The sequence below is a fragment of the Marmota monax genome, unplaced genomic scaffold (genome assembly GCF_021218885.2).
Source record: "Marmota monax isolate L192 unplaced genomic scaffold, Marmota_monax_Labrador192_F-V1.1 WCK01_AAM20220418_F8-fsc00168, whole genome shotgun sequence".
Lineage (NCBI taxonomy): Eukaryota > Metazoa > Chordata > Mammalia > Rodentia > Sciuridae > Marmota > Marmota monax.
Genome location: NW_026692492.1, coordinates 2,592,352 through 2,614,804, shown reverse-complemented (window position 1 = coordinate 2,614,804; position 22,453 = coordinate 2,592,352). Strand labels below are relative to the sequence as shown.

Genomic DNA, 22,453 nt, shown 5'->3' with positions numbered 1-22,453 from the left:
TCATTTAGGGTCAATTGAATCCATGTTCCTGAGTGTGCTCATTAATATTTAAATCAAAATGAACTATTTTCCATAGCTGGGATTGCCAATGCCTTTAATGTCAACACCTTGAGAAACTGAAACAGGAGGGTCAGGACTTACAGGCCAGGCTGGGCAACATAGCCAGACCCCATCTGAAAATCAAATTTAAAGAGTTGGCGATGAAGAACAGAAGAATGAATCAAACACTATTATCCTATGTGCATATATGACTACAGGACTGGTGTGAATCCACATGGAATACAACCAGAAAAATGAACAGTTACACTCTATTTATGTGTGCTGTGTCAAAATGCATTATAATGCCATGTATAACTAATAAAAACAAATTTAAGTAAATAAATGATCTATGTCAAATTGGGGCAGGGGGGATTGGAAAATAACCCAAGATTCAATATCCCTAGGTTTTGACCAAACACAGAGAACTGTGAAGTGATTATTCTTTCCCCTCAAGTATAATAATCACAAATAGAAAACAAATGCTTTCAAAAGTGTTCTTCTTACCAGGGACACAGGCCTTCTTAGAATGGCCTTAGGCCTGAGCCTAAGCAACTCCATTTTAAAAGACCTGCAGTTTCACCAGGCACATCCACAGATCCCTCCAGTAAGGCCTCAAACAAGTTCCTTCCCCTCACCCTGATAAAGAGAGTGAAGCCTCTGGCAGGCTGTCCTTGCCTGATAATAGGGAAATGCAAGAGGATCAGGGTGGAGATGATCCCAGGGTAAATGATGTCACTGAGAAATAGGGTGGTAGCTGATAAGGATTGAAAGGGGGGTAAAAAGCCCCAAAATTTAGTATAAATGATAGAGCTGATGAACAGGAATTCAGCCAGCTCAAACAAGGATGCACTTAAGCTGGAGAACCTGATGAGGACCTGACATCCCATCACTTGGAATCTTTCCTGAGTCTCTGTGTGATCCTCACTGCTCTCAAACTCTACTGCCTCCTCTGGACCTTGGTAAGAGCTGCAACTCCTCTCTACAACCTCCTCCTCAACTGGTCCTCCGCTCCACACCAGGAAAAGCCTGCCTTGGTTCCAGATCTGGTCACGGAGGTCTGAGTGAGTGTGCATCTGCTGGACTCAAAGCCTAAGACATAAGACCTTTGAACTTAGCATGCAGAGGGAATGTCTTTCATTAGCTTATCATTATTAAGTGTGTTTTCCAGTGCTTAGAATGAATCTAGAATTGTTTGCTGTGAATTGATTATGTCTATGGCAATGCCTAGCATTAAGGATTGTTGTTTTCTTGATTAAGAACCTATACAGTTCAACTGTATTGAGTAATTTGAGTGAATAGAGCATTGAAAGGGGCACAAGTGTGTGGACATTCTTTATTTCTCCCCTTGACTGCATAAGTCACAGTTTTGCCCCCTCCACACAGCCCTGTCATCCCAGGAACTTTGGAGGCTGAAGCAGAAGTGAAGCCAGATTTACAGATAGGTAGTTAGGTAAATTGGGTCTAATAATGTGTAAGATAAATAAAACAGAGGCCCTTATAGAGAATGGAGTCCTGGAAACCAGAGCAGCAATTGAAATGTTAATGTCCCCAAGGAAGGAATCCACTCTAAGGAACTGTTAATCATAATCCAAAAGTCACCCTAGACCCTTCCTGCCCACATTACTCCTCCAGCCCCCCAATCTCCCACCTTTTGGACCTTCCCACCTGCATTCTATCACTGCAACATAATGAGAAACAAAGTGTGGGAATGCAGAAAGAAGACTTTAGCTATAGAAGAGGGAAGACCTCCCCCTTACAGGGATTCCACCTCTTGGGTCCCCTTCTTCCTGCGGGGAGAAGTCTTTTCTACTGTCCTTTAATAAACCTCTACTTTCCACTCTACACTTGCCTCAGCGTGCTTCTCTGGTGTTATACTTCAGCATTCGGGGAAGCAAGGACTCGTCACTGGTAAACAGCGGTCACAGAAGGATCACAGGTTGGAGACCAGCTTCCACACCAAGTGGGTGCAGATCTCAAAATTCAGTAAAAGTGGAGGCTGGGGATGTGGCTGATAAAACTCCCCGAGTTTGGGTCCCCAATTAAAAGAAAAGAACTATTCTCTCCAATATTTCGCTAGATGAGAAGTGACAATTAGCGGACGGTGTCCATTTGAACGGAGTGGGAAGAACGAACGTCTGGCCGAGCTGTGAGGTGGAGGGAAGGTGGGGTTTAGAAGGCAGGAGGCGCCTGCAATTTGGGGAACCTACAGCAGCCTCCGGAGGAGCTCCCCTGGGAGAAGGAGGGTGCATTTGTGGCCCTGCTTCCTCCACGTTGGGAAGAGTGGGTCGGGCCACCAGTAGGGAGCAAAGGGGACACCAGGGCCCTGAGGCGCCCTTCCAAACCCAGGGAACCAGGGGACAGGCCCCAGGGCCACCCTCCAGCGGGGACTCTGCCACGCTCAGCAGCTCACCTCAAAAACCCAAAACCCAGTTCACCCCACGAGACTAAGGGACAGGGCCACGACTCCGCCGCGCTCCCCAGCTCACCCGGGCACCAGGCCCCAAGGCGGGTGGTGACGCGTGCCTTCAGCCCTGGTCGCAAACTCACCATTTTTGTGTTCTGTGGTGACCCGGCGTCCTCTCGGGGAACCTCCAGGCACCCGAGACGGGGGTGGGGGGGGACACAGGCAAAGCAGAGTCACCTCAGTCCCTGGAGCAGAGAACTCTCGGCTTGAAGGATGAGGAGGGGAGTCGCTGAGGAAGAAATGCTCGCGAGATTGCGGAAGCCCGCCCTTCCTCTCCCTCTGCGCACTGATTGGGCAGTTCCCCCAGCATCCGGGATGGACGGCCTCCAGGCCCGCCTCTACATCGTGACTGACAGCCAGCATCATCCAATCACTGGCTGAAATTGCGTAGAGTGACAGATGCTTGGCCCCAGCCCTTTTCAGGCGGAGCTTCCCGGCTGTGCTGGGAACTAATCCAGGTGGGAAGCCTTGGCTTTGCCTCTGGTACAGAGGTGACACCTGGCGCTGAGCTAGGCTTCAGCCATAGAGTGCTTTCTGAGCATGGCGAGGCCCTGGGTTTAACCTCAACACAAAAACAAAGCACAGCTTCTCAGGGAGGGTGAGGCTGGAGGAGCCCAAGGTCAGGTCAGCGTCTGCAAACACTGGGAAGCTCTCTTTTTATTTATTTATTTTTTAAGTTGTAGATAATACAATCTTTATTTATTTCTTTTTATGTGGTGCTAAGGATCGAACCCAGTGCCTCATGTGTGTGAGGCAGGCATTCTACCACTGAGGTACAACACCAGGCCCGAGAGACCCTCTCTTAAAATAAATACATATATTTAATTATTATATATTATTAATTATTATATTATAATAATTAATAATTATATATTATTTATATTATATATATATATATATATATATATATATATATATATACCTCAGGCAAATTAGAAAGACACGGTCTCCATATTTTTGAAACAGTCTTTAAAGCTATCATATATATCATACATATATATGATATCTACTAATGAAAACAATTTGAAAAATATTTTAGTAATTCTCATTACCTCCTGGCCTCTGATCTTTGAGGAGGCAGCCTAAGCTATAAAAGGAAACATTTGGGGTTGGGGCTGTGGCTCAGTGTTCCATCCCCAGCAGAGAAAGGGGTGGGGTGGGGGGAGGCAGGCAACCCTCTAAAACAGCAACGTGCATCGGAAATAAAATGGGCGCCTTGTGCTCAATGTAGATAGTCTACATTCTACAATTATCAATTCTTATGTACAGACCTGACTCTGCTGATCCCACAATTCTGCTCAGCTGTTTGCCCTAAAAGCAAAAAGAAAAGGTGTTGATTGAAAGCAAGAAAGGAAGTTTGACCAGTGCAGCTACACCAGGGAGACAAGGAAACCCTGTCCTTACCCTGTGTTCAGGTGCTGACAAGGGCTGTGAGATTTTTTAGAAAGGGAAATCATTGTCATGAATGTATAGAGGAAATTGTATATAGGAGTTAGTATTAATTGTAAAAGATTAATATTGTATTATTATTGCATTGGGTGATATGCAAGTAATATCATAATATGTAGAATTGCATTAGGTTAGGCTTCAGGCATCTGTAGTCTCATGTCTGTGAACTCAAGCTCATTTGCCTCCTTGAAACATGTCATTCTATTGCACAGACTGACCTCATTATTTTCTCTCAGTATAAAGTCCCCCTTTGTGAACTCTTTTTATGTCAAGGTTTCAGATGCACCAACATTTTCAAGAAAAGCCACAAGCACATCTACATCCTGCCTAGGAACAATGTACCCCCAGAAGCTGACCCAGTGCTCTTAGCTTCCTGGGTTCAACTGATAGTTAAACCAGGAAGAAATGATAACCCTGCTCAGCTCTGCCAAAAAGCCCGCATATAAAACATAAAAATGTGCCACTTGGGGCCAATACAGCCTGTCATATTAACCCCAATAATGGAAAGTATATACAATTTTATTCTTTTCTCTTAAGTTGGACTTTGTGAAGTCTTTCACATCCTGCATAGTGTCTCACATTCATTCTACCTAACAATATTGCCCATGGACCAGGGGAGCTCTTGTGTAAAAAGTGTGGAAACATGGGCACATAGCTGCCCAGAGCTGAGAATTGAATCCCAGGTGCCTTTATTGTCCCCCATGTAGAGATTGAATTGATGGCAGGGGCACTTTAGCACTGAGCTACATCCCCAGCCCCCCTTTTCATTGTGGTTCAAAGAAGGTGGGTGGGAGCATAACTGTGATGGATCTGAGAAAATAACCCCAGATGGTGACTCCAACCTGGTATCAGACCAATGAGGAAATAAGAAGTACAAGCATGGTGGTGCAGGACTGTAATCCCAGCCTCTCAGGAGGCTGAGACAGGAGGATTGATTGCTCAGGCCAGCATCAGCAAAAATAGGGTGCTAAGCAACTCAGTGAGATCTTGACTCTAAATAAAATACCAAACAAGGCTAGGGATGTGGTGAAGTGGCCAATTGCCCCTAGATGATTGGAAGGATGGGTGAATGGGTGGGAGGATGCATGGACTGATGGGAAGATGCATGTATGTCTGAATGGATGGCTGGATGAATGGGTAGATGGGTGGGCAAATACACAAATCCATGATGCATGGGAGAGAAAATGGGCAGATGGGTGGAAGCAGGGATGGCTGGTACATAGACAGAAGGATATATATATACACAGATGTATGCTGATGGATTTGAGTAATGATAGTGATTTGCTAATCCTGAGAATAAAGGGCTCAGAACTGAGTACACTTCTACAAGCCTGTATGACATCATGTACACAGTTTAGCCAAAATAAAAAAATTCGCCACACTCTCTAAGATCCTCTGGCCTTCAAAGTCCCCCACTCAGACTGCCTCTTTTGCCCCCATATTGGCGATGTCTCCCCCACACCCCACTAAGACATAATTTTTTCCCTAGTCCCCAGTCATACTGGGGATCAGGGTTTCTGTGAACTCAGGATATGCAAGTGTCTTTTGCACCCATAGCTTTCAAATCCTTTGGGTCCAAACCCAGCAGTGGCATTGCTGGGTCATATTGTGATTCAATCCTAAGCTTTTGAGAGGCCACCACATTGTTCTGCCAAGGGCCACCTGGAGCCCCAGGAGTTGGGAGAGGCAGGAAGGAGCTTCTGTGGAGCCAGTGGAGGGAGCTGGACACCATTGTAAGAGGTGGGTCCTGTCCACATCTGGCCCTTAGAACCCCTGAGTGGGATCTTGTGTGGAAACAGGGTCTCTGCAGAGGTAGTTAGTGAAAGATCTGAGATGGGTTCCTTGTGGGTCAGCGGCCCTTATGCAATGGCAGTGTCCACACAAGAGACAGAAGAGAGGACACAGACACAGAGATGGAGCCACATGGAGACAGAGGCAGAGACTGGAATTATGGGGCCACCTGAAGCCCCAGGAGGTGGGAGAGGCAGGCAGGAGCCTCCCTGGATCCTGTGGAGGGAGCTCATCCTTGTGACCACTGGTCTCAGTCCTTTGCCCTCCAGGGCTGGGGGAGGGGGTGGTAGTTTTTTATTTCCTGCGTTATGACAACTGGTTTTACAAGCCTCCTCCGTGGTGTTCAATCTGCAATCCCCACGTGCTTGTGTGTCTGGTGCACGGCTCCATGTGAGAAGCGTTTGCTTCTGTACATTGCTTCCAAGGAAACCGGGCCTTTGTGTTTATGTGGGCTCTGTCTCATCCGGCAACCAAGCATGATCAAAAGCCCCCAAATTTAGTATAAATGATAGAGCTGATGAACAGGGATTCAGCCAGCAGAAACAAGGATGCACTAGAGCTGGAGAGCCTGATGAGGACCTGACATCCCATCACTTGTCATCATTCCTGATTCTCTGCATGATCCTCACCGCTCTCAACCTTTACCGCCTCATCTGGACCTTGGTGAGAGCCCCAACTCCTCCCTATGACCCCCTCCTCAACCGGTCATCCGCTCCACGTTCCACGCTAGGGAAAGCCTACCTTGGTTCCAGACCTGATCACCACGGTCTGAGTGAGTGTGCATCTGCTGGACTCAAACCCTAGGACTTAAGACCTTTGAACTTAGCATGCAGAGGGAATGTCTGTCACTAGCCTGTCATGATTAAGTGTGTTTTGCAGTGCTTAGAATGAATCTAGAACTGTTTTCTGTGGATTGATTATGTCTATTGCAGTGCCCAGCATTAAGGATTGTGTTTTCTTGATTAAGAACCTATAGAGTGAAACTGTATGGAGTAACTTGAGTGAATAAAGCATTGGAAGGGACATTCTTTATTTCTCCCCTCGACTGCATACATCGCAATTTTGCCCCCTTGCAACCTAAAGATTTTTTGGAATCTATATTCTAGGAGTCAATGTTTGGAGGGTAAGAGGAAAAAGGAAACATTTTTCGTGGTGCGACTTGACACAGGGGATTTTCTGCTGGTAGAGAGGCAAATTGTGTTTTTCTGCTATTTTTTCAAATGTGCTCAAACAGTTTGTACTGAGCCTCTTCCCTGCATTCTTGTCCCATTGGGGTGGGAACAGCTTTAATTAACTCAGCTGCAGGACAGAGGACCAGCCCCTGCTCCCTAAAAGGTCTTAACTAGCCCCACCCAGCTGTGCTTTTGACCCTTAAGCAACCTGGCCAGGGGGCCAAAGGCAGACTGCCTTAGGGTCAGACAGTAATGCTGACCTCTGCCTTTAAATCACTGTTTTAAAGTGCCCACGCTCTGGAAAGGGAAAATGCAAAAGATGGGAGAACATGAGGGGCGAGGGGAAGACACAGGGAAACAGCCCATTAAGGAGGAGAGAGTTGACGCCTGACCTGGGGACCCAGGCAGCTGCACCAGCCACAGCCAGTTCTGGGTTGTTCCATCACCATGGTAACCAGGGGAGGCTGGGGGGCGGAGCCTGGCCTCCTTCCTCATCAGGCCTTTCCCATTTTCCAGGGCTTCCCATGGGTCCTTCCTCTGTCACCCAAGCAGGGCTTGTGGTCCCGCCTCCCAGCCACTAACCTGTGCTTCCTGCTTCACTGGTGACTGCCACTGGAGCTGCAAGGAGCCTGCATTTTAAGAATGTGCATTGAAACACTTTCAGGCACAATCTGACTCCACAGGCTTCTCTGTTGCAGCCCTAAGCCTGACTCGCTCTGAAGCTAAATAACTGTGTGTGTGTGTGTGTGTGTGTGTGTGAGTGTGTGTGTCTCAACAGCTTCCTTTACAATCCTTCCTTTTGCTCTTCAGGGTAATAGAACTAAGTAATGTTCCGTTGAGGAGAGGTCACAAACATAGGCTTCTTACAATTTTGGAGACTATGGGAATGCGTTTTGCACCCCGCACACACAAAAGCCAGCATCTGAGATCTTTTCTCACAATGTTTCTGTGATGACCAAGAAATCCTTCTTCTCGTTCCTGACCACATAATTACAATAAACAAACAAATGCATACACAGGGATTTTTTTTAACCACATCACCTGACGTCCCAAATAGAATGAGTGCACTACTCGTCCAAAGTAAAATAAATGGATCCAAATACATGATTTAATGAGGCTTATTTTAAAATTCCATGGTTGTATAATACTGTTAAACTTTTATTATGAGTGTATATCTTTCCAGTTATTTGGATCATCCAGAGTCCTTAATTCATGAAATAATTAACATATATGTCTTATTTTTTAATATATTTTTATTTGCTTCTAATCATTTTTCTTCAACAGAAAACACATAAGTTATATTTCTTATATATGCTCTTATGCTCTGCATTTTATGGTACAGATATTTAAGATAAATGTGTTTGATTATAGAATATCTATTTCAAGAGATATAACCATCAAGTAATCTCTAATTCTCAAATTTTGTACAAATTTTTATGATAAATAGATATGATTATGTCAACAGAAATGTCCAACAGCTTTAACTATATTTTCATTGAGAAACTTCTTATTAAGGTACAATAATTTGTTCAGATTCTAAGATTTATAAAAATTGTTCCAAAGTATACACAAAGAAGGATTTCTAGAGAAGGAAAAGGAGATGTTTCTACAGAGAGGAAACACACACGTTTGCTAGTATGATTATCCAGTTCTAAGTAAAAGAAAGAAAAGGATGTCTACTAGGAGGTCCTAAGAAGAAAGAAATCATCTTTGGGTCAATGAAAAGGTCTTTATCTTCTAAATTTTCATGATGAAAGGGTTTTTCTAAATAAGGATATGTTTATATAATTATCTAGACAGATGACATGGAAAGTTAAAACATTTGAAAAACAGATTTCTGTATAACTGGACTGATTATATATATTTGGACTAATCAATTGTAGGATTTTTCAGGCTACTTCCCCGATTTTATTATGCTGATGTAAGCTAAGGTGCTTCTCCACATTCTGACATGACAGAGCTCATTAAAATATTAAACTTATACCTAAAGTTTGTGCTGTTTGACCAAGAACCAATTTATAATGAATCAAATTTATACAACCTTGATCAAACAATAAGTGTTTTAAAATGCTGACTTAAATTCCAATTTTGACACTTCTCACTGGAGAGTAAATTTAATTGATTCAAAGATATCAGTAATTGCAATGATTGCTGCTGATTCTTGCATATCATTTCTGTTCATTGGATGTTTGTGGGATTTGAGAAAACATTATATTCAAAATGTTCTCCACATTAATACCATATGTGAGTTTTGAGCAATAAAACTTACAAACATTGTTAGAAATCCATTTGTATTATATACATTCTGTAACTGGACCTATAGTCCGTGAAACACTGTAAGACTTGTATACTATTCCCTACACTGGGAAGTAATTTTAATCATAATTTTATTTTATTTATTTTTTTCCTGGTTTGCTCTAGTTATAAATAATGTCTTTATTTTAGCAGTAAATAAATGATATAAAAATTTGCATTCATTTTAACAGTAAATAAATGATACGAAAATTAGCTTATGTCTAAACAATAAAGAATGCTTTTTAAAAATACTCATGAACCTTCAATTTTCTTGTAACATATAGCCATCTTAAAGATTTGAGTAAAATAAGTTCAGCAGTGGCAGTCATAGTTCAAAGGAATATATTATTGGAGGTTAAAAAAATAGACAACTTCCAAATCTCTGAAGGGATTAGGATCTTCAATTCCAGGAATTTGCAGAACAATAGATATTTTTAAAACCACTTCTTTGCTTTTGGAATGTAGAATTTAACCACTTAGAGAAAGTACAGCATGAATCTAACCCAGCTGCTTAATTCAGGCAGTTCTGTTTTATAGCTGTGTGAATGTGCTTCACTTGAGGAAGACTGGAGACCAGATAACATAGTTATAAGAACTCTGGAATGTGGGCTGGGGATGTGGCTCAAGCGGTAGCACGCTCATCTGGCATGCGTGCTGCCCGGGTTCGATCCTCAGCACCACATACAAACAAAGATGTTGTGTCAGCCAAAAACTGAAAAATAAATATTGAAATTCTCTCTCTCTCTCTAAAAAAAAAAAAAATGCTTTAAAAAAAAAAAACTCTAGAATGTGAGTCAGACACACTGATTTTAGTGCTTAATAGCTTTTTCCTCCTTTACAAATAAGGATCAATGAGAATGCAAGGCAGCATTTAAGGTGCATGTGGTTTGTAGTACTGGCCAAATATTAACTTTCCCAAATGAACACAAGCATTTGAGGCTCATCTTTGTTCAAACTTGAGGTCAAGAGTCCAAACACCAATCTTCTCCATACCTTTCACTAGGTCAGGGACATACTAACAATTCTTTCTTAAAGTTGCTATCTGGCTGCTGGGATTGTGGCTCAGCGGTAGAGCATTCACCTAGCATGCGTGGGGCATGGGGTGCATGGGGCCCTGGGTTTGATCCTCAGCACCACATAAAAGTAAATGAATGAAATAAAGGTATTGTGTCCAACTACAACTAAAAAAATCTGGCAAAGTATTTCCTTTCCTATACCATGTAAAAACCTTTATGGGATTTTTGCTTTGTGATTTAAAAAGAGGTCGTCCACTTTAGTCCTTTCTTTTAGTAGATAAGAGGGGTGGAAAAGGTGATCCAAGAGATAAAAAGATTCAAGAGAGGACTTGCCCCAGGGACTATTATAAGTCATGAAATAGGCTTAGAGTTAATTACATTTGATAGCCCAATCCCCTGCACCTAACATTTCCATTCTTTCTTGATTCTGTTAAATGTTAATAAAAATTTACAAATCCATCCGGAAATCAAAGTAGAACAAGTTTGGCTTAACAGAAGTAATGTATTAACAATAAAAAGTTAGATGGATTTAAAAGCACACTAAAGTATCCAGGTGCTACCACGATAAAGGTAGGCAGGAAGTCTCTTGTTTTGTCTTCACTGTATAATGGAAATACATTATATATAGTTTTAAGAGCCTGGTCTGTTTCCAGCTTTTCATTTTCCTGACGTGTTATTTTGCTGTTGCTGTTCTGCCAGGGCTTGTTGAAGGCGCATCCGCTTCGGAGAATAGTGTTGCCAGTGTAGAATCTGCTGTTTGTCAATGAATTTCGCACACTGAGCACTCACCAGCTCCTTTCGAAAGTGTTCATATTGGAGCAGTTCTAACATATGGAAACACTGAGGGTACTTTAGATACTTGGCATATTCTGGTTCTTTCCAGTAAAGCAAGTACTTAAGATAATTAACAAAAGCTTTGTCTTTGAAGTAACCTCTATGGGCAAGAAAATTAAGGTAATTTGGGTTGGCTAAACACTGTACAAATTCCAACTGCAACTGAAACCGAAGTCGATTTCCAGCATCATCTGTCTCCATAGCGATGGCAGTGGCCATAACAAACAGAGACACTAAATCGCCAGCAGTCTGACAGAGGAACAGCCTTAATCATAATTTTAAAAGGACAATTAAGAGACACCTATTTAAAGAATAATATTCTAAAATATAAAGATATTCTGTGTAAAGAATAATAGTAAAGAGGAGACACAGGTGTAGCAAGGCCCACAGGGACCTTGGAGACCTTCTCACCAGGTCCTTATTGTCATCCCTTGATTGAAGCTGTGACATCCCAGTTTTGTGGGAGTGGCAGCCTCAAACCTATGTGTGTCTGATGTTGAACTGTGGAGCCACCATGGGGTGAATAGGGAACCCCAGTCAGGGCACCTCTCTGCTCCGATGAGGGGTGTCTCATGTTGGGGTCCTGGTGTGGGCCTGTCTCTGGTTCACAGGGAAGCAGGATGCTAAAATCTTATTTAAATTCCACACATTCAGAAGACAATTTGGACAGACCTGAGCAGTTTATTTGAATGTAGATGGTTTTTAGTCTCCACACTCTTGGTATAAGATAATATTTTCAGTTCCTACGCAATGCTTAATGGACTTGCACCTAAGTCCCGGGGAAAGGGGCAGACCTTTTATCTATATCACAGAGAACAGACCTCTGGGTCCATCTGCTCAGGGCCTCGACGTCTCCTCCATGTTCCTCAGGTTGTAGAAGATGGAGTTGAGCATTGGGTGAGGGTGGTGTGGAAGACAGGCAGAACCTTGTTCCCTGCTGAAGACCGGAAGGATCATGGCTGGGGGTGAGAGCAAAGGGTGCTGAGTGGAAGGTCACCACAGTGAGGCGGTGCTGCAGAGGGAGAAGACATTCTTCTTCCCTGTCCCAAGGCCATAAAGCAGAGAGCAAGAAGTACTTGACCACAGAAAAAAGGGATTCCAATGAATGCAAACATAAGGAGATGTCACGCAGGTCAGTGAGGGACAGCCAGTACACCAGGAAATAGAGAGGTGTGTGGAGGCGGACATCCAGGAGGGTGAGAAGGATCAGGGACAGGTTGTGAATTAGAGCCATTAGGAAGATGAGAGCAATGCAAATGAAGAGGAAAGACTAAATCCATTTTTATATCATTATTATTTGGGGCTAGGGATTGAGCCTGGGGTGCACAACCACTGAGCAACATCCCCAGACCTTTTGATTTTTTATTGTGACACAGATCTTGCTAAGTTCCTTAGGGCCTCACTAAGTTGAGGCTGTCTAGGTTTGTGATCCCTCTCCCTCAGCCTGCTTGGCCACTGGAATTATAGCTGTGTGACGCTGTGCCCAACAACACTGGTATCATACCTTTCTTCCTTAGGTTTTTTTCGTTTCCCTATTTTTTTTGAATGGGGGGTGTCCTGTGAATTGAACTCAGGGGCCCTCAACCACTGAGCCACCTCCACAGCTATAGTTTGTACTTTATTAGAGACTGGGGCTCACTGAGTTGTTTACTGTCTCACTATGTCTGAGGCTGGCTTTGAGCTCACAGTCCTCCTGCCTCAGCCTCCTGAGCCATTGGAATGAAGGCATGAGTCATTGCACCTGGATTTGTTCTGTTTTAAAATTATTTTATTTCTTTCAGTTACTTATACGTGACTATGGAATGCATTTATGCACTTTGATATATCATACATAGATGGGATATCATCTCTCATTTTTCTGAGTGTGCATGTTGCAGAATCATATGGGTCATGCAGTCACCTATGTATGACAGTACCCTAAACACAGAGAGAAATCCAGCCTGGGTTTTCTGGCTTACTCCACCCAAGGATTAATCATGGGGAGAAAAGCTGAGTTGGATTTAAAATTCAGTGCTGTAAAAGAAGTTTAAGACAAAACGGGACAAGCTGCAAACACGAGGATACACCTGCAGAGCTGCATCTGCTGATGGGAACAGTAGTGGGTCCACACACACAGCAGCGGCAAACTCACCACCTGAGCTAGGGGAGTGCTCAGTGCTAGAGCACCTGCCTAGCATGCACAAGGCAGGATTGGGTCCCTGGCACCAGGAAAAGAAAAGAAATAAACTGCATTAATAATAGGGCAAAGTATATTTTGAGAAGGTGCCTCTCCAAATAATACATACAAACTACAAGATTTTATAATGCTCTTTAACTTGCCTATGTACAACACAACACATGAGACTTAGAAAAGAATGTGTGACACAGTGGTGGTCCCAGAGTCATCAGCAGGCCAAGAAGGCATCAAGGAAAAGGAAGAGATCAGCTGCAGGCCACACAAGGGCACATGCCTATGGTCCCAGCTGTAGGAGGCTGAGGCAGGGTGACTACAAGTTCAAGGCCAGCCTCACTCTCTTAAAAAACAACAATTAACATGGTTAGGGTGAAGCTCAGTGGTGCAGCCCTCCTGGGTAATGTCTGAAATAACAAAGGGAGAAAAGGAGGAAGGAAGAGATATTTCACTAATCTGTACACAAGGCTGGAGTGGAGAGGCCTCAACTAACACACACAATGTGTCTGAAACTTCTGAATTAAATTGGGAAGTCAGGAAATAACAATTGATTTTTGAGAAGGAATAGTGGGCAGCAACATTGTGAGAAAAGTCAAAGAAATCAATAGTTGCATGACACAGTGAGGATGAAAGCACTGCGCTAGGGAGGGTATGTAGAGAAAAGGGTGACTTGATCCTGTACATGTGTGTGCATGTGCGTGTGAGTGTGCATGTGTGGGTGGCACAACTCACACCTCCCAGGTGTTTTTTAATGTGACTTGCTGCTCTGAAAACCCTTACATGAGCACCAGGGCATTTCTGATAGCCTCTGTGCCCCTGCTAAAGTGCTTTTCTGGTGCCTGGTGCATGAAAGGGAATAGTAACTGAAGTTCATTATATCATGAGCTCTTAATAGAAATGAATAATGGGTTTCCTTAAATATTGAAATAGTTCTTCCACCCCTGTTTTCAACATAAATTATCTAATATACATTTTCCAAGTCAACTCCAGTTTAGTACAACTGAACTAATAATAATTTGGAAGGTGTGAGATAATGTTCTTATGATGATCAGCATCATTTTGGAATCTTAGAGATTGAAGGACGTTAACATACAGAAGGACATGAAGAAGTAATTCTGGCATCTGAATTGGTGACACCTGGAAACTTGACACAAACAAGGCACATTTTGATTTACATCAGGGATTCAGGAAACACCCAGGAGCTGAGCACGGTAGCATATGTCTGCGATCAGTGGCCACAGCAGGAGGATCACAAGTTTCAACCCAGCCTCAGCAAGAAATGGAGGCCCTTAAGAAGAACTTAGCAAGATCCTCTATGAAACAAACAAACAAAAAACTAAAAAGGACTAGGGATGGTGCTCAGTGCTTAAAGACTCCAGATATAATGATGGTAATGTTCCTTTTCTTTTCTCCATTCTCTGACCCTGGTAATTATTTCTCTAAAACCTCTCTCAATTTTTATTTTATCACAACATATGTAAAAGTCATACAATATTTGAGGACACAGAAAATATCAGAATTCCATATAGAAAAAGTTTTCATATTATGAGACCCGAGTTTTAAATTTGATAAAGCCTTTACTAAAAAAAAAAAAAAAATGGACACTATAAGAGAAAATGTACTTAATGGAAGGAGAGAGATAAAAACTCTAAACAAGTATTTAAATGCTGCGACTAAAAGTCAATGCAACTAATATTTTTGCACACACAAAAATGCACAGTATATAAGATTATGTCATAATATGTGAGATTTGACTACAGATGCAAAGAACTTAAAATTCAAAAAAGTTGAATCTAACAATAACAGAGATTTAACCTTGTTTTCACATCTTCACCTTGATGCCATCCTTACATCCACTCTAGGGTGCATTTTTGTCACCTGTGAATTGCCAGAATGAAGGCACATACACTTTTCACACTCCCACACTTGTTTTCTCAAAAGAGCATGGTTGCTGAAGGCAGTGAAGACTACATCAGGCGGACGCAGCAGGATCATAAGTTCAAAGCCAGCCTCAGCCACTTAGGACCTAAGCAACCAAGTGAGACCATGTCTCAAAATTGGAAAAAAATAAAAATTAAAAAAACAATGGGATGTGTCTCAGTGGTTCAGCACCTCTGGGTTGAAATAATAATAATAATAATAATAATAATAATAATAATAATAATAATACTTAATATTCCCTCAAATCTGAACAAGTCCAACTAGATCTGAAACAACCGAATGTCTTACCACATTTCTACATACAAGGCTTTTCTCCAGTTTGAGTTCTTCCCTGCTGTTTAAAGAGGCCTTGACATTTGAAAGGGTACCATATTGTGTCAAGACCAGAAGGGGGGACATTCAAGATGGTGGGCAGCACAGGCAGCATCCTGTGTTGTTCCGTGGCCTAGGTCTGACCTCATCAAAATACAGGATTTCAGAGAGCGTGAAAATACACTCTAGAGTGGATTTTCACAGAAATCACCACGCTGTAAGCCCAGTGCAGAATTCAGAGCCTCAGCGTTCGAGTAAGACTATGGGCTCTAAGCCCAAAGCCCACAGCTCTAGCCACAAGCAGCTCTTGAGCGGCTCAGCAGAAACACCTCTCAGCCCCTCTGCAGAACTCCAGGCTGCACCTCATTCCCACACAGGCCACTCAGCTGCTACCTACCCACAGCACAAGGGCATCACCCAGCTCCCCCCACATCAATGGAAGCAGACCGGCTCCATCTTGGATCACCTTTCTCCCCATATTTGGTGAGCATGGCTGGCAGATGGGAACTCCCTCTGAGCCACATATCATCCTGCCACATCCCCAGTTCATTGTCCACCACCAGAGACTGTAAACCTTTTTACAAAACTAGGATTATATTTTAAATAATAATTGAATCCAATATTTCTGGACATTGAGACTAAACTGTAAATGTCTTCATAACAACAAATTGTTCATACGTGATGTATTGTTGATATTGGGATCTGTTAACATCGTCCTTCCCCACAAAGGAGGGATCTTGCAAACCTACAAATCTATAGGGCAAAAAAAAAAAAAAAAATAACACCCCAGAACCACAGAGCTGGAAAGGAAGACACACAAGTAACATGAAAAGACAAGGGAAAAAAGTGCCCAAACAAATCAAGAGAACACATCATTAGAATCATTGGCAGTTACAGCAGAAAAATGGACGCAGAATGATTTCAGGATATACATGGTTAAAATGTCCTGTAAACGCCAAGAAGGTATAACAGAGCAAAGACAAGCAGTAAAAGATCACTTCGACAATGAGCTACATAAACAAATAAAAGAAGTAAAAGATCACCTCAACAGGGAGACAGAGGTTCTAAAACAAAAAACAAATAGAAATCCTTGAAATGAAAGAAATAATAGGGGCTGGGGATATGGCTCAAGCGGTAGCGGGCTCACATGGCATGCGTGCGGCCACGGTTCGATCCTCAGCACCACATTCAAAGATGTTGTGTCTGCCGAAAAACCGAAAAATAAATATTAAAATTCTCTCTCTTAAAAAAAAAAAAGAAAGAAATAATAAACTAAACTCAAAGCTCAAATGAAAGCATCACGAACAGAGAAGACCACAGGGAAGATAGGACATCAGACAATGAAGATAAAATATATAATCTTGAAAGGAACATAGACCATAGAGTGAAAATGGTAAGGAACCAGGAGCAGAACATTCAAGAAAATGGGATAGCATAAAAAGCCAAATTTGGGAGTTATTGGGATAGAGGAAAACATAGAGGACCAAACCAAAGGAATCAAGGATCTATTCACAGAAATAATATCAGAAAACTTTCAAAACACGAAGAATGAATTGGAAATCCAAATTGAAGAGGCTACAGGATGCCAAATGTACAAAATCAAAACAGATCCATATCAAGGCACATAATAATAAAAATGCTCACCATACAGGATATGGAGAGAATTTTACAAGCCATGAGAGAAAGGAATCAGATTATATATAGGGGAAAATCAGTTGGGATAATGGCAGATTTTTTCATCATAGACCCTAAAAGCTAGAAGATCCTGGAACAACATCTATCAAGCTGAAAGAAAATGGGTGCCAACCAAGAATCTTGAATCCAGCAAAAGTAAGCTTTAGATTTCAAGATGAAATAAAGTCCTTCCATGATAAACAAAAGTAAACAAGAATTTATAGCTAGAAAACCAGCCCTACAAAACATCCTTGGAAAAATATTCCATGAAGAGGAAAAGAAAAACAACAATGAAAATCAAAAGAGGAAGGTAGTACCCCAAAGGAAAAACAAATCAAAGAAGAAAATCAAGTCAAGTTAAATAACAAAAATAAACAAATATGGCTGGAAATACAAACCATGTCTCAATAATAACCCTGACAGCTAATGGATTAAACTCACCAATCACAAGACATAAGCTAGCAGACTGGATTAAAAAAAAAAAAAAAAAAAAAAAAAAAAAAAGACCCAACAAGATGCTGCCTCCAGGAGGCTCATCTGATAGAAAAAGACATACACTGACTGAAGGTGTAACGTTGGGAAAAACCATACCACTCACATGGACTGTACAAGTAAGCAGGGTTTTCCATACTCATATCAAATAAAGGAGACTTCAAGCCAAAAGGAATGAAACGGGATAAAGATGGACATTACATACTGCTCAAGGGAACCATACACCAAGAAGATGTAACAATCATAAATATATATGCCCCAAACAATGGTGCAGCTATGTTCAAACAAACTCTTCTCAAGTTCAAGAGTCAAATTGACCACAACACAATAATGTTGGGTGAATTTAACTACACCTCTCTCACCACTGCACAGATCTTCCAAACAAAACTTGAATGAAAAAACTATAAAACTCAATAACATAATCAATAATTTAGACTTAACTGACACATATAGAATATTTCAACCTGCATCAAACAGAAACACCTTCTTCTCAGTAGCACATGGATCCTTCTCTAAAATAGAACATATACTATGCCCCAAAGCAACTCTTAGCAAATACAGAAAAGTAGAGACACTACCATACATTTCATCAGATCATAATTAAATGGAATTGGGAATCAAAAAGAAAATAAAAAGTAAAAATTTCCCCATCACCTGGAGACTAAACGATAGGCTACTGAATGAACAATGCATTGCAAAAGGAATCAAGGAGGGGATTAACAATTTCTTAGGGGTAAATAAGAACATAGAAACAACCGATGGAAATCTGAGACACTATGAAAGCAGTACTAAGAGGAAAATTCATTGCATGGAGTTCATTCCTTCAAAGAAAAAAAGAATTAACAAATAAATGACCTCACACTACCTCTCAAAGCCCTAAAAAAATAGGAACAAACCAGCAGCAAAAGCAGTAGAAGGCAAAAAATAATTAAAATTAGAGCTGAAATCAATAAAATTGAAACCAAAGAAACAGTTGACAATATGGACAAAAAAAGTTGGTTCTTTGAAAAAATAAAAAAAATTGACAGACTCTTAGCCATGCTAAAAAAGAGAATGAGAGAGAGAGAGAGAGAACTCAAATTACTCATATACATGATGAAAATGATAATATTACAACAGATATGACAGAAATACAGAGAATGGAAGACATTGAAGCTATCAACAAATTTCTTAAGTCATACGATCTGCCCAGATTGAATCAGGAAGACATACACAATTGAAACAGACCAATATCAAGTGATAAAACAGAAAACAGAGCTTACCAAGATTGTGCAATATGATTAAGTGGGATTCATCCTAGAGATGCAAGATTGGTTCAACTTACACAAATCTATCAATGTAATTTATGACATCAATAGACCCAAAGATAAGAATCATATGATCATCTCAATAGATGCAGAAAAAACATTTGACAAAATACAGCACCCCTTTATGTTCAAGACACTAGAACAACTAGAGATAACAGTAACATATCTCAACATCGTAAAGGCTATCTATGCTAAGCCTCAAGACAACATCATTCTAAACAGAGAAAAATTGACGGCATTTTCTCTAAAAACTGGAACAAGACAGGGCTGCCCTCTTTCACCACTTCTATTCAACATAGTTCTTGAAATGCTGGCCAGAGCAATTAGACAAATGAAAGGAATCAAAGGGATATGTATAGGAAAAGAAGAACTTAAATTGGCACTATTTGCTGATGATATGATTCTATATCTAGAAGAACCAAAAAACTCCACCAGAAAAATTCTAGAACTGGTAAATGAATTAAGCAAAGTAGCAGGATATAAAATCAACACCCATAAATCAAAGGCATTTCTGTATATCAGTGACAAAGACTCAGAGAAGGAAATGAGAAAGACTACCCAATTCACAATATCCTCAAAAAAAAAAAATACTTGAGAATCAACTTAATGAAAGAAGTAAAATATCTATACAATGAAAACTACAGAACCATAAAGAGAGAAATCAAAGAAGACCTCAGAAGATGAAAACATCTAACTTGCTTTTGGATACGCAGAAATAATATGATCAAAATGACCATACTACCAAAAGCATTATACAGATATAATGCAATTCCCATCAAAATCCCCCAGGCATTCCTCATACAAATAGAAAAAGCAATCATGAAATTCATCTGGAAAAATAAGACATGCAGAATAGCTAAAACAATCCTTAGACTGATGTAGGTGGCATCTCTATACCAGATCTTAAACTATACTACAGAGAAATAGTAGCAAAAACAGCATGGTGTTGGCACCAAAAGAGACTGCTAGACCAATGGAACAGAATAGAGGACACAGACACTAACCCAGAAAATTACAATTATCTCATATTAGACAAAGGTGCCAAAAACATGCACTGGAGAAAAAAGCATCTTCAACAAATTGTGCTAGGAAAACTGGAAATCCATAAGCAACAACATAAAATGAAATCCCTAGGTCTCACCATGCACAAAGTGCAAATCAAAATGGACCAAGGACCTAGGAATTAAACCAGAGACTCTGCATCTAATAGAAGAAAAAGTAGTCTGTAATATTCATCATGTGGGATTAGGCCCCAACTTCCTATAGCCCAAGAATTAAAACCAACAATGAATAATGGAATGGAATCAACCTAAAAAGTTTCTTCTGAGCAAAAGTAACAATTTGTGAGGTGAACAGAAAGCCTCCACCCTGGGAACAAGTTTTTACCCCTCACACATCAGACAGAGCACTAATCTCTATTGTATATAAAGAACTCAAAAAGCTAAGCAACAAAAAAACAAATAACCCAATCAACAAATGGGCCAATGACATGAACAGACACTTCTCAGAAGAGAATATACAATCAATCAACATGTATAAGAAAAAAATGCTTATCCTCTGTAGCAATTAGAGAAATGCAAATCAAAACTTCTCTAACCTATCACCTCACTCCAGTCAGAATGACAGCTATTATGAAGACAAACAACAATAAGTGTTGGTGAGGATGCGGTGGGGAAAGGTACCCTCTTACCTTGCTGGTGGGACTGCAAATTGGTGCAGCCAATTTGGAAAGCAGTGTGGAGATTCCTTGGAAATCTGGGAATGAAACCACCATTTGACCCAGCAATCCCTCTCCTCAGACTATACCCAAAGAACTTAAAAAACACCATACTACAGGGACACAGCCACATCAATGTTTATAGCAGCACAATTCACAAGAGCTAAACTGTGGAGTCAACCTAGATACCCTTCAGTGGATGAATGGATTAAAAAAAGTGGCATATATACAAAATGGAATTTTAATCAGCAATAAAAAATAAAATAAAATCATGGCATCTGCAGGTAAATAGATGGCACTGGAGAAGATAATGCTAAGTGAAGTTAGTCAATCCCCAAAAAACAAATGCTGAATGTTTTCTCTGATATAAGGAGGCTGACTCATAGGGGGTACATAGGGGGAGCATGGAAGGATTAGATGAATTCTAGGTAGGGCAGAGGACTGGGAGGGAAAAGGAGGGGACAGAAGATTAGCAAGGATGGTGGAATGTGAAGGACATCATTATACAATGTACATGTATAAAGACATGAATTAGGTGTCAAAATTCTTCATACACAAACAGAGATGAATAATTGTGATATATATGTGTTATAAGAATTGTAATGCATTCTGCTGCAATTTCTTTATCCAAAATAAATAAATAAATGGATAAATAGCAGACGGGTTTTCCCAGATGTAAATCCTTTTTTAAAATTTTTTTTTAAATATTTATTTCTTTATTTATTTTTAAGTTTTCAGCGACACAACATGTTTGTATGTGGTGCTGAGGATCAAACCCAGGCCACACGCATGCCAGGCGAGCACGCTACCGCTTGAGACACATCCCCAGCCCAGATGTAAATCCTTTTATGTCTTTGAATAAAACTGTCAAAATTAAGTACTGCCCCTGGCTTATCCACAGGATTTTCTACAGTATTTTTTTTTTTTAATACAACTGAACAAAACTAAAACATCTGAACCCTGGGTATTTCTTACTTGCATAGGATTTATTCATTTTGGCATGAATCTTTCCAAAAGAATCTTTCTAGTACTCAGAGTAAACTGCAAAAATTAAAAGATTTCCCACATTTTTAACATTCATAGGGCTTCTCTCCATGAGAATTTTCATAAAAGAGAAGAAAAATAGGTGTAGAACATGAACCTGATAGAGTACAGCAAATCGTCCCCATTCAGAGTGTTTGTTTTCCAGTGAGGGAAATGGCTTTGAAGACAACAGGGAAAATGGAAAGATTTGCCATATTTTTTTCATATTTAAACACTTATTCAGCCAGATGTGGTGATGTATGCCTTTAATCCCAGAGTCTTGGGAGGCTTAGGCTGAAGGATCACAAGTTTGAGGCCAGCCTCAGCATTTTAGAACAACCCTAGGAAGCCAGCAAGTCTCTGTCTCAAAATTAAAAATATAAAAAAGAATGAGGATGTGTCTCAGTGGTAGAGGGCCACCAGACCAAATCTGCAGACAAACCTACCTCAGTACAATATTCAGCAGAGTGAGCAGTGTGTTTGAAGGGGACAAGAAATATTGATCCACCACATTTCACATTTAAAGAATTTTTCTCCAGTAAACTTCCAATATGTTGATGAGAAGAACAGTAATAACAGAAGACTTTGCCAATTGTTTTCATCAGTACAATTTCTTTGCAATATGAGTTTGTTCATGTAAGTGAAGCTGATGGGATATAGCCAAGGTTTTCCCCCATTGTTGACATTCATAGGGCTTCTCTCCAGTATGAGTTCGCTCATGTGAGCAAACATGAGAGGACTCAGTGAAGGCTTTGCC

At 40.8% G+C, this 22,453-nt stretch overlaps 3 protein-coding genes across 6 annotated transcripts in view; all 3 read right to left on the bottom strand.

Annotated features, from left to right (window-relative positions):
- Positions 1 to 2,715, bottom strand: part of LOC124092077 (zinc finger protein 709-like) — an 84,358-nt gene extending 81,643 nt beyond the window's left edge. Inside the window, exon 1 of the mRNA XM_058579049.1 lies at positions 2,587 to 2,715. The gene's annotated coding sequence lies outside the window, so the exon portion shown is untranslated. The remainder of the gene's footprint in view (positions 1 to 2,586) is intronic.
- The window catches only part of LOC124092079 (zinc finger protein 709-like), a 147,569-nt gene that overhangs the window by 13,032 nt on the left and 112,084 nt on the right, over positions 1 to 22,453 (bottom strand). The window contains exons 3-4 of one of the 4 annotated variants that reach the window (XM_058579043.1): positions 3,775 to 3,814; positions 2,587 to 3,135 (exon numbers count right to left, since the gene is read on the bottom strand). In XM_058579043.1, coding sequence (XP_058435026.1) covers positions 2,587 to 2,869 — 283 coding nt within the window. In that variant the 5' untranslated portion in view covers positions 2,870 to 3,135; positions 3,775 to 3,814. Of the gene's footprint in view, positions 1 to 2,586; positions 3,161 to 3,774; positions 3,815 to 22,142; positions 22,299 to 22,453 lie in introns of those variants that run through there. The other 3 variants (XM_058579042.1, XM_058579044.1, XM_058579045.1) reach the window with 3 other exon arrangements.
- LOC124092076 (mediator of RNA polymerase II transcription subunit 31-like) lies at positions 8,002 to 22,278 on the bottom strand. Its single transcript, XM_058579051.1, has 2 exons — positions 22,143 to 22,278; positions 8,002 to 12,019 (listed from the first exon to the last, which is right to left on the bottom strand). Exon 2 carries the CDS (start codon positions 11,277 to 11,279, stop codon positions 10,884 to 10,886), a length of 396 nt encoding a protein of 131 aa, XP_058435034.1. The 5' UTR covers positions 11,280 to 12,019; positions 22,143 to 22,278; the 3' UTR covers positions 8,002 to 10,883.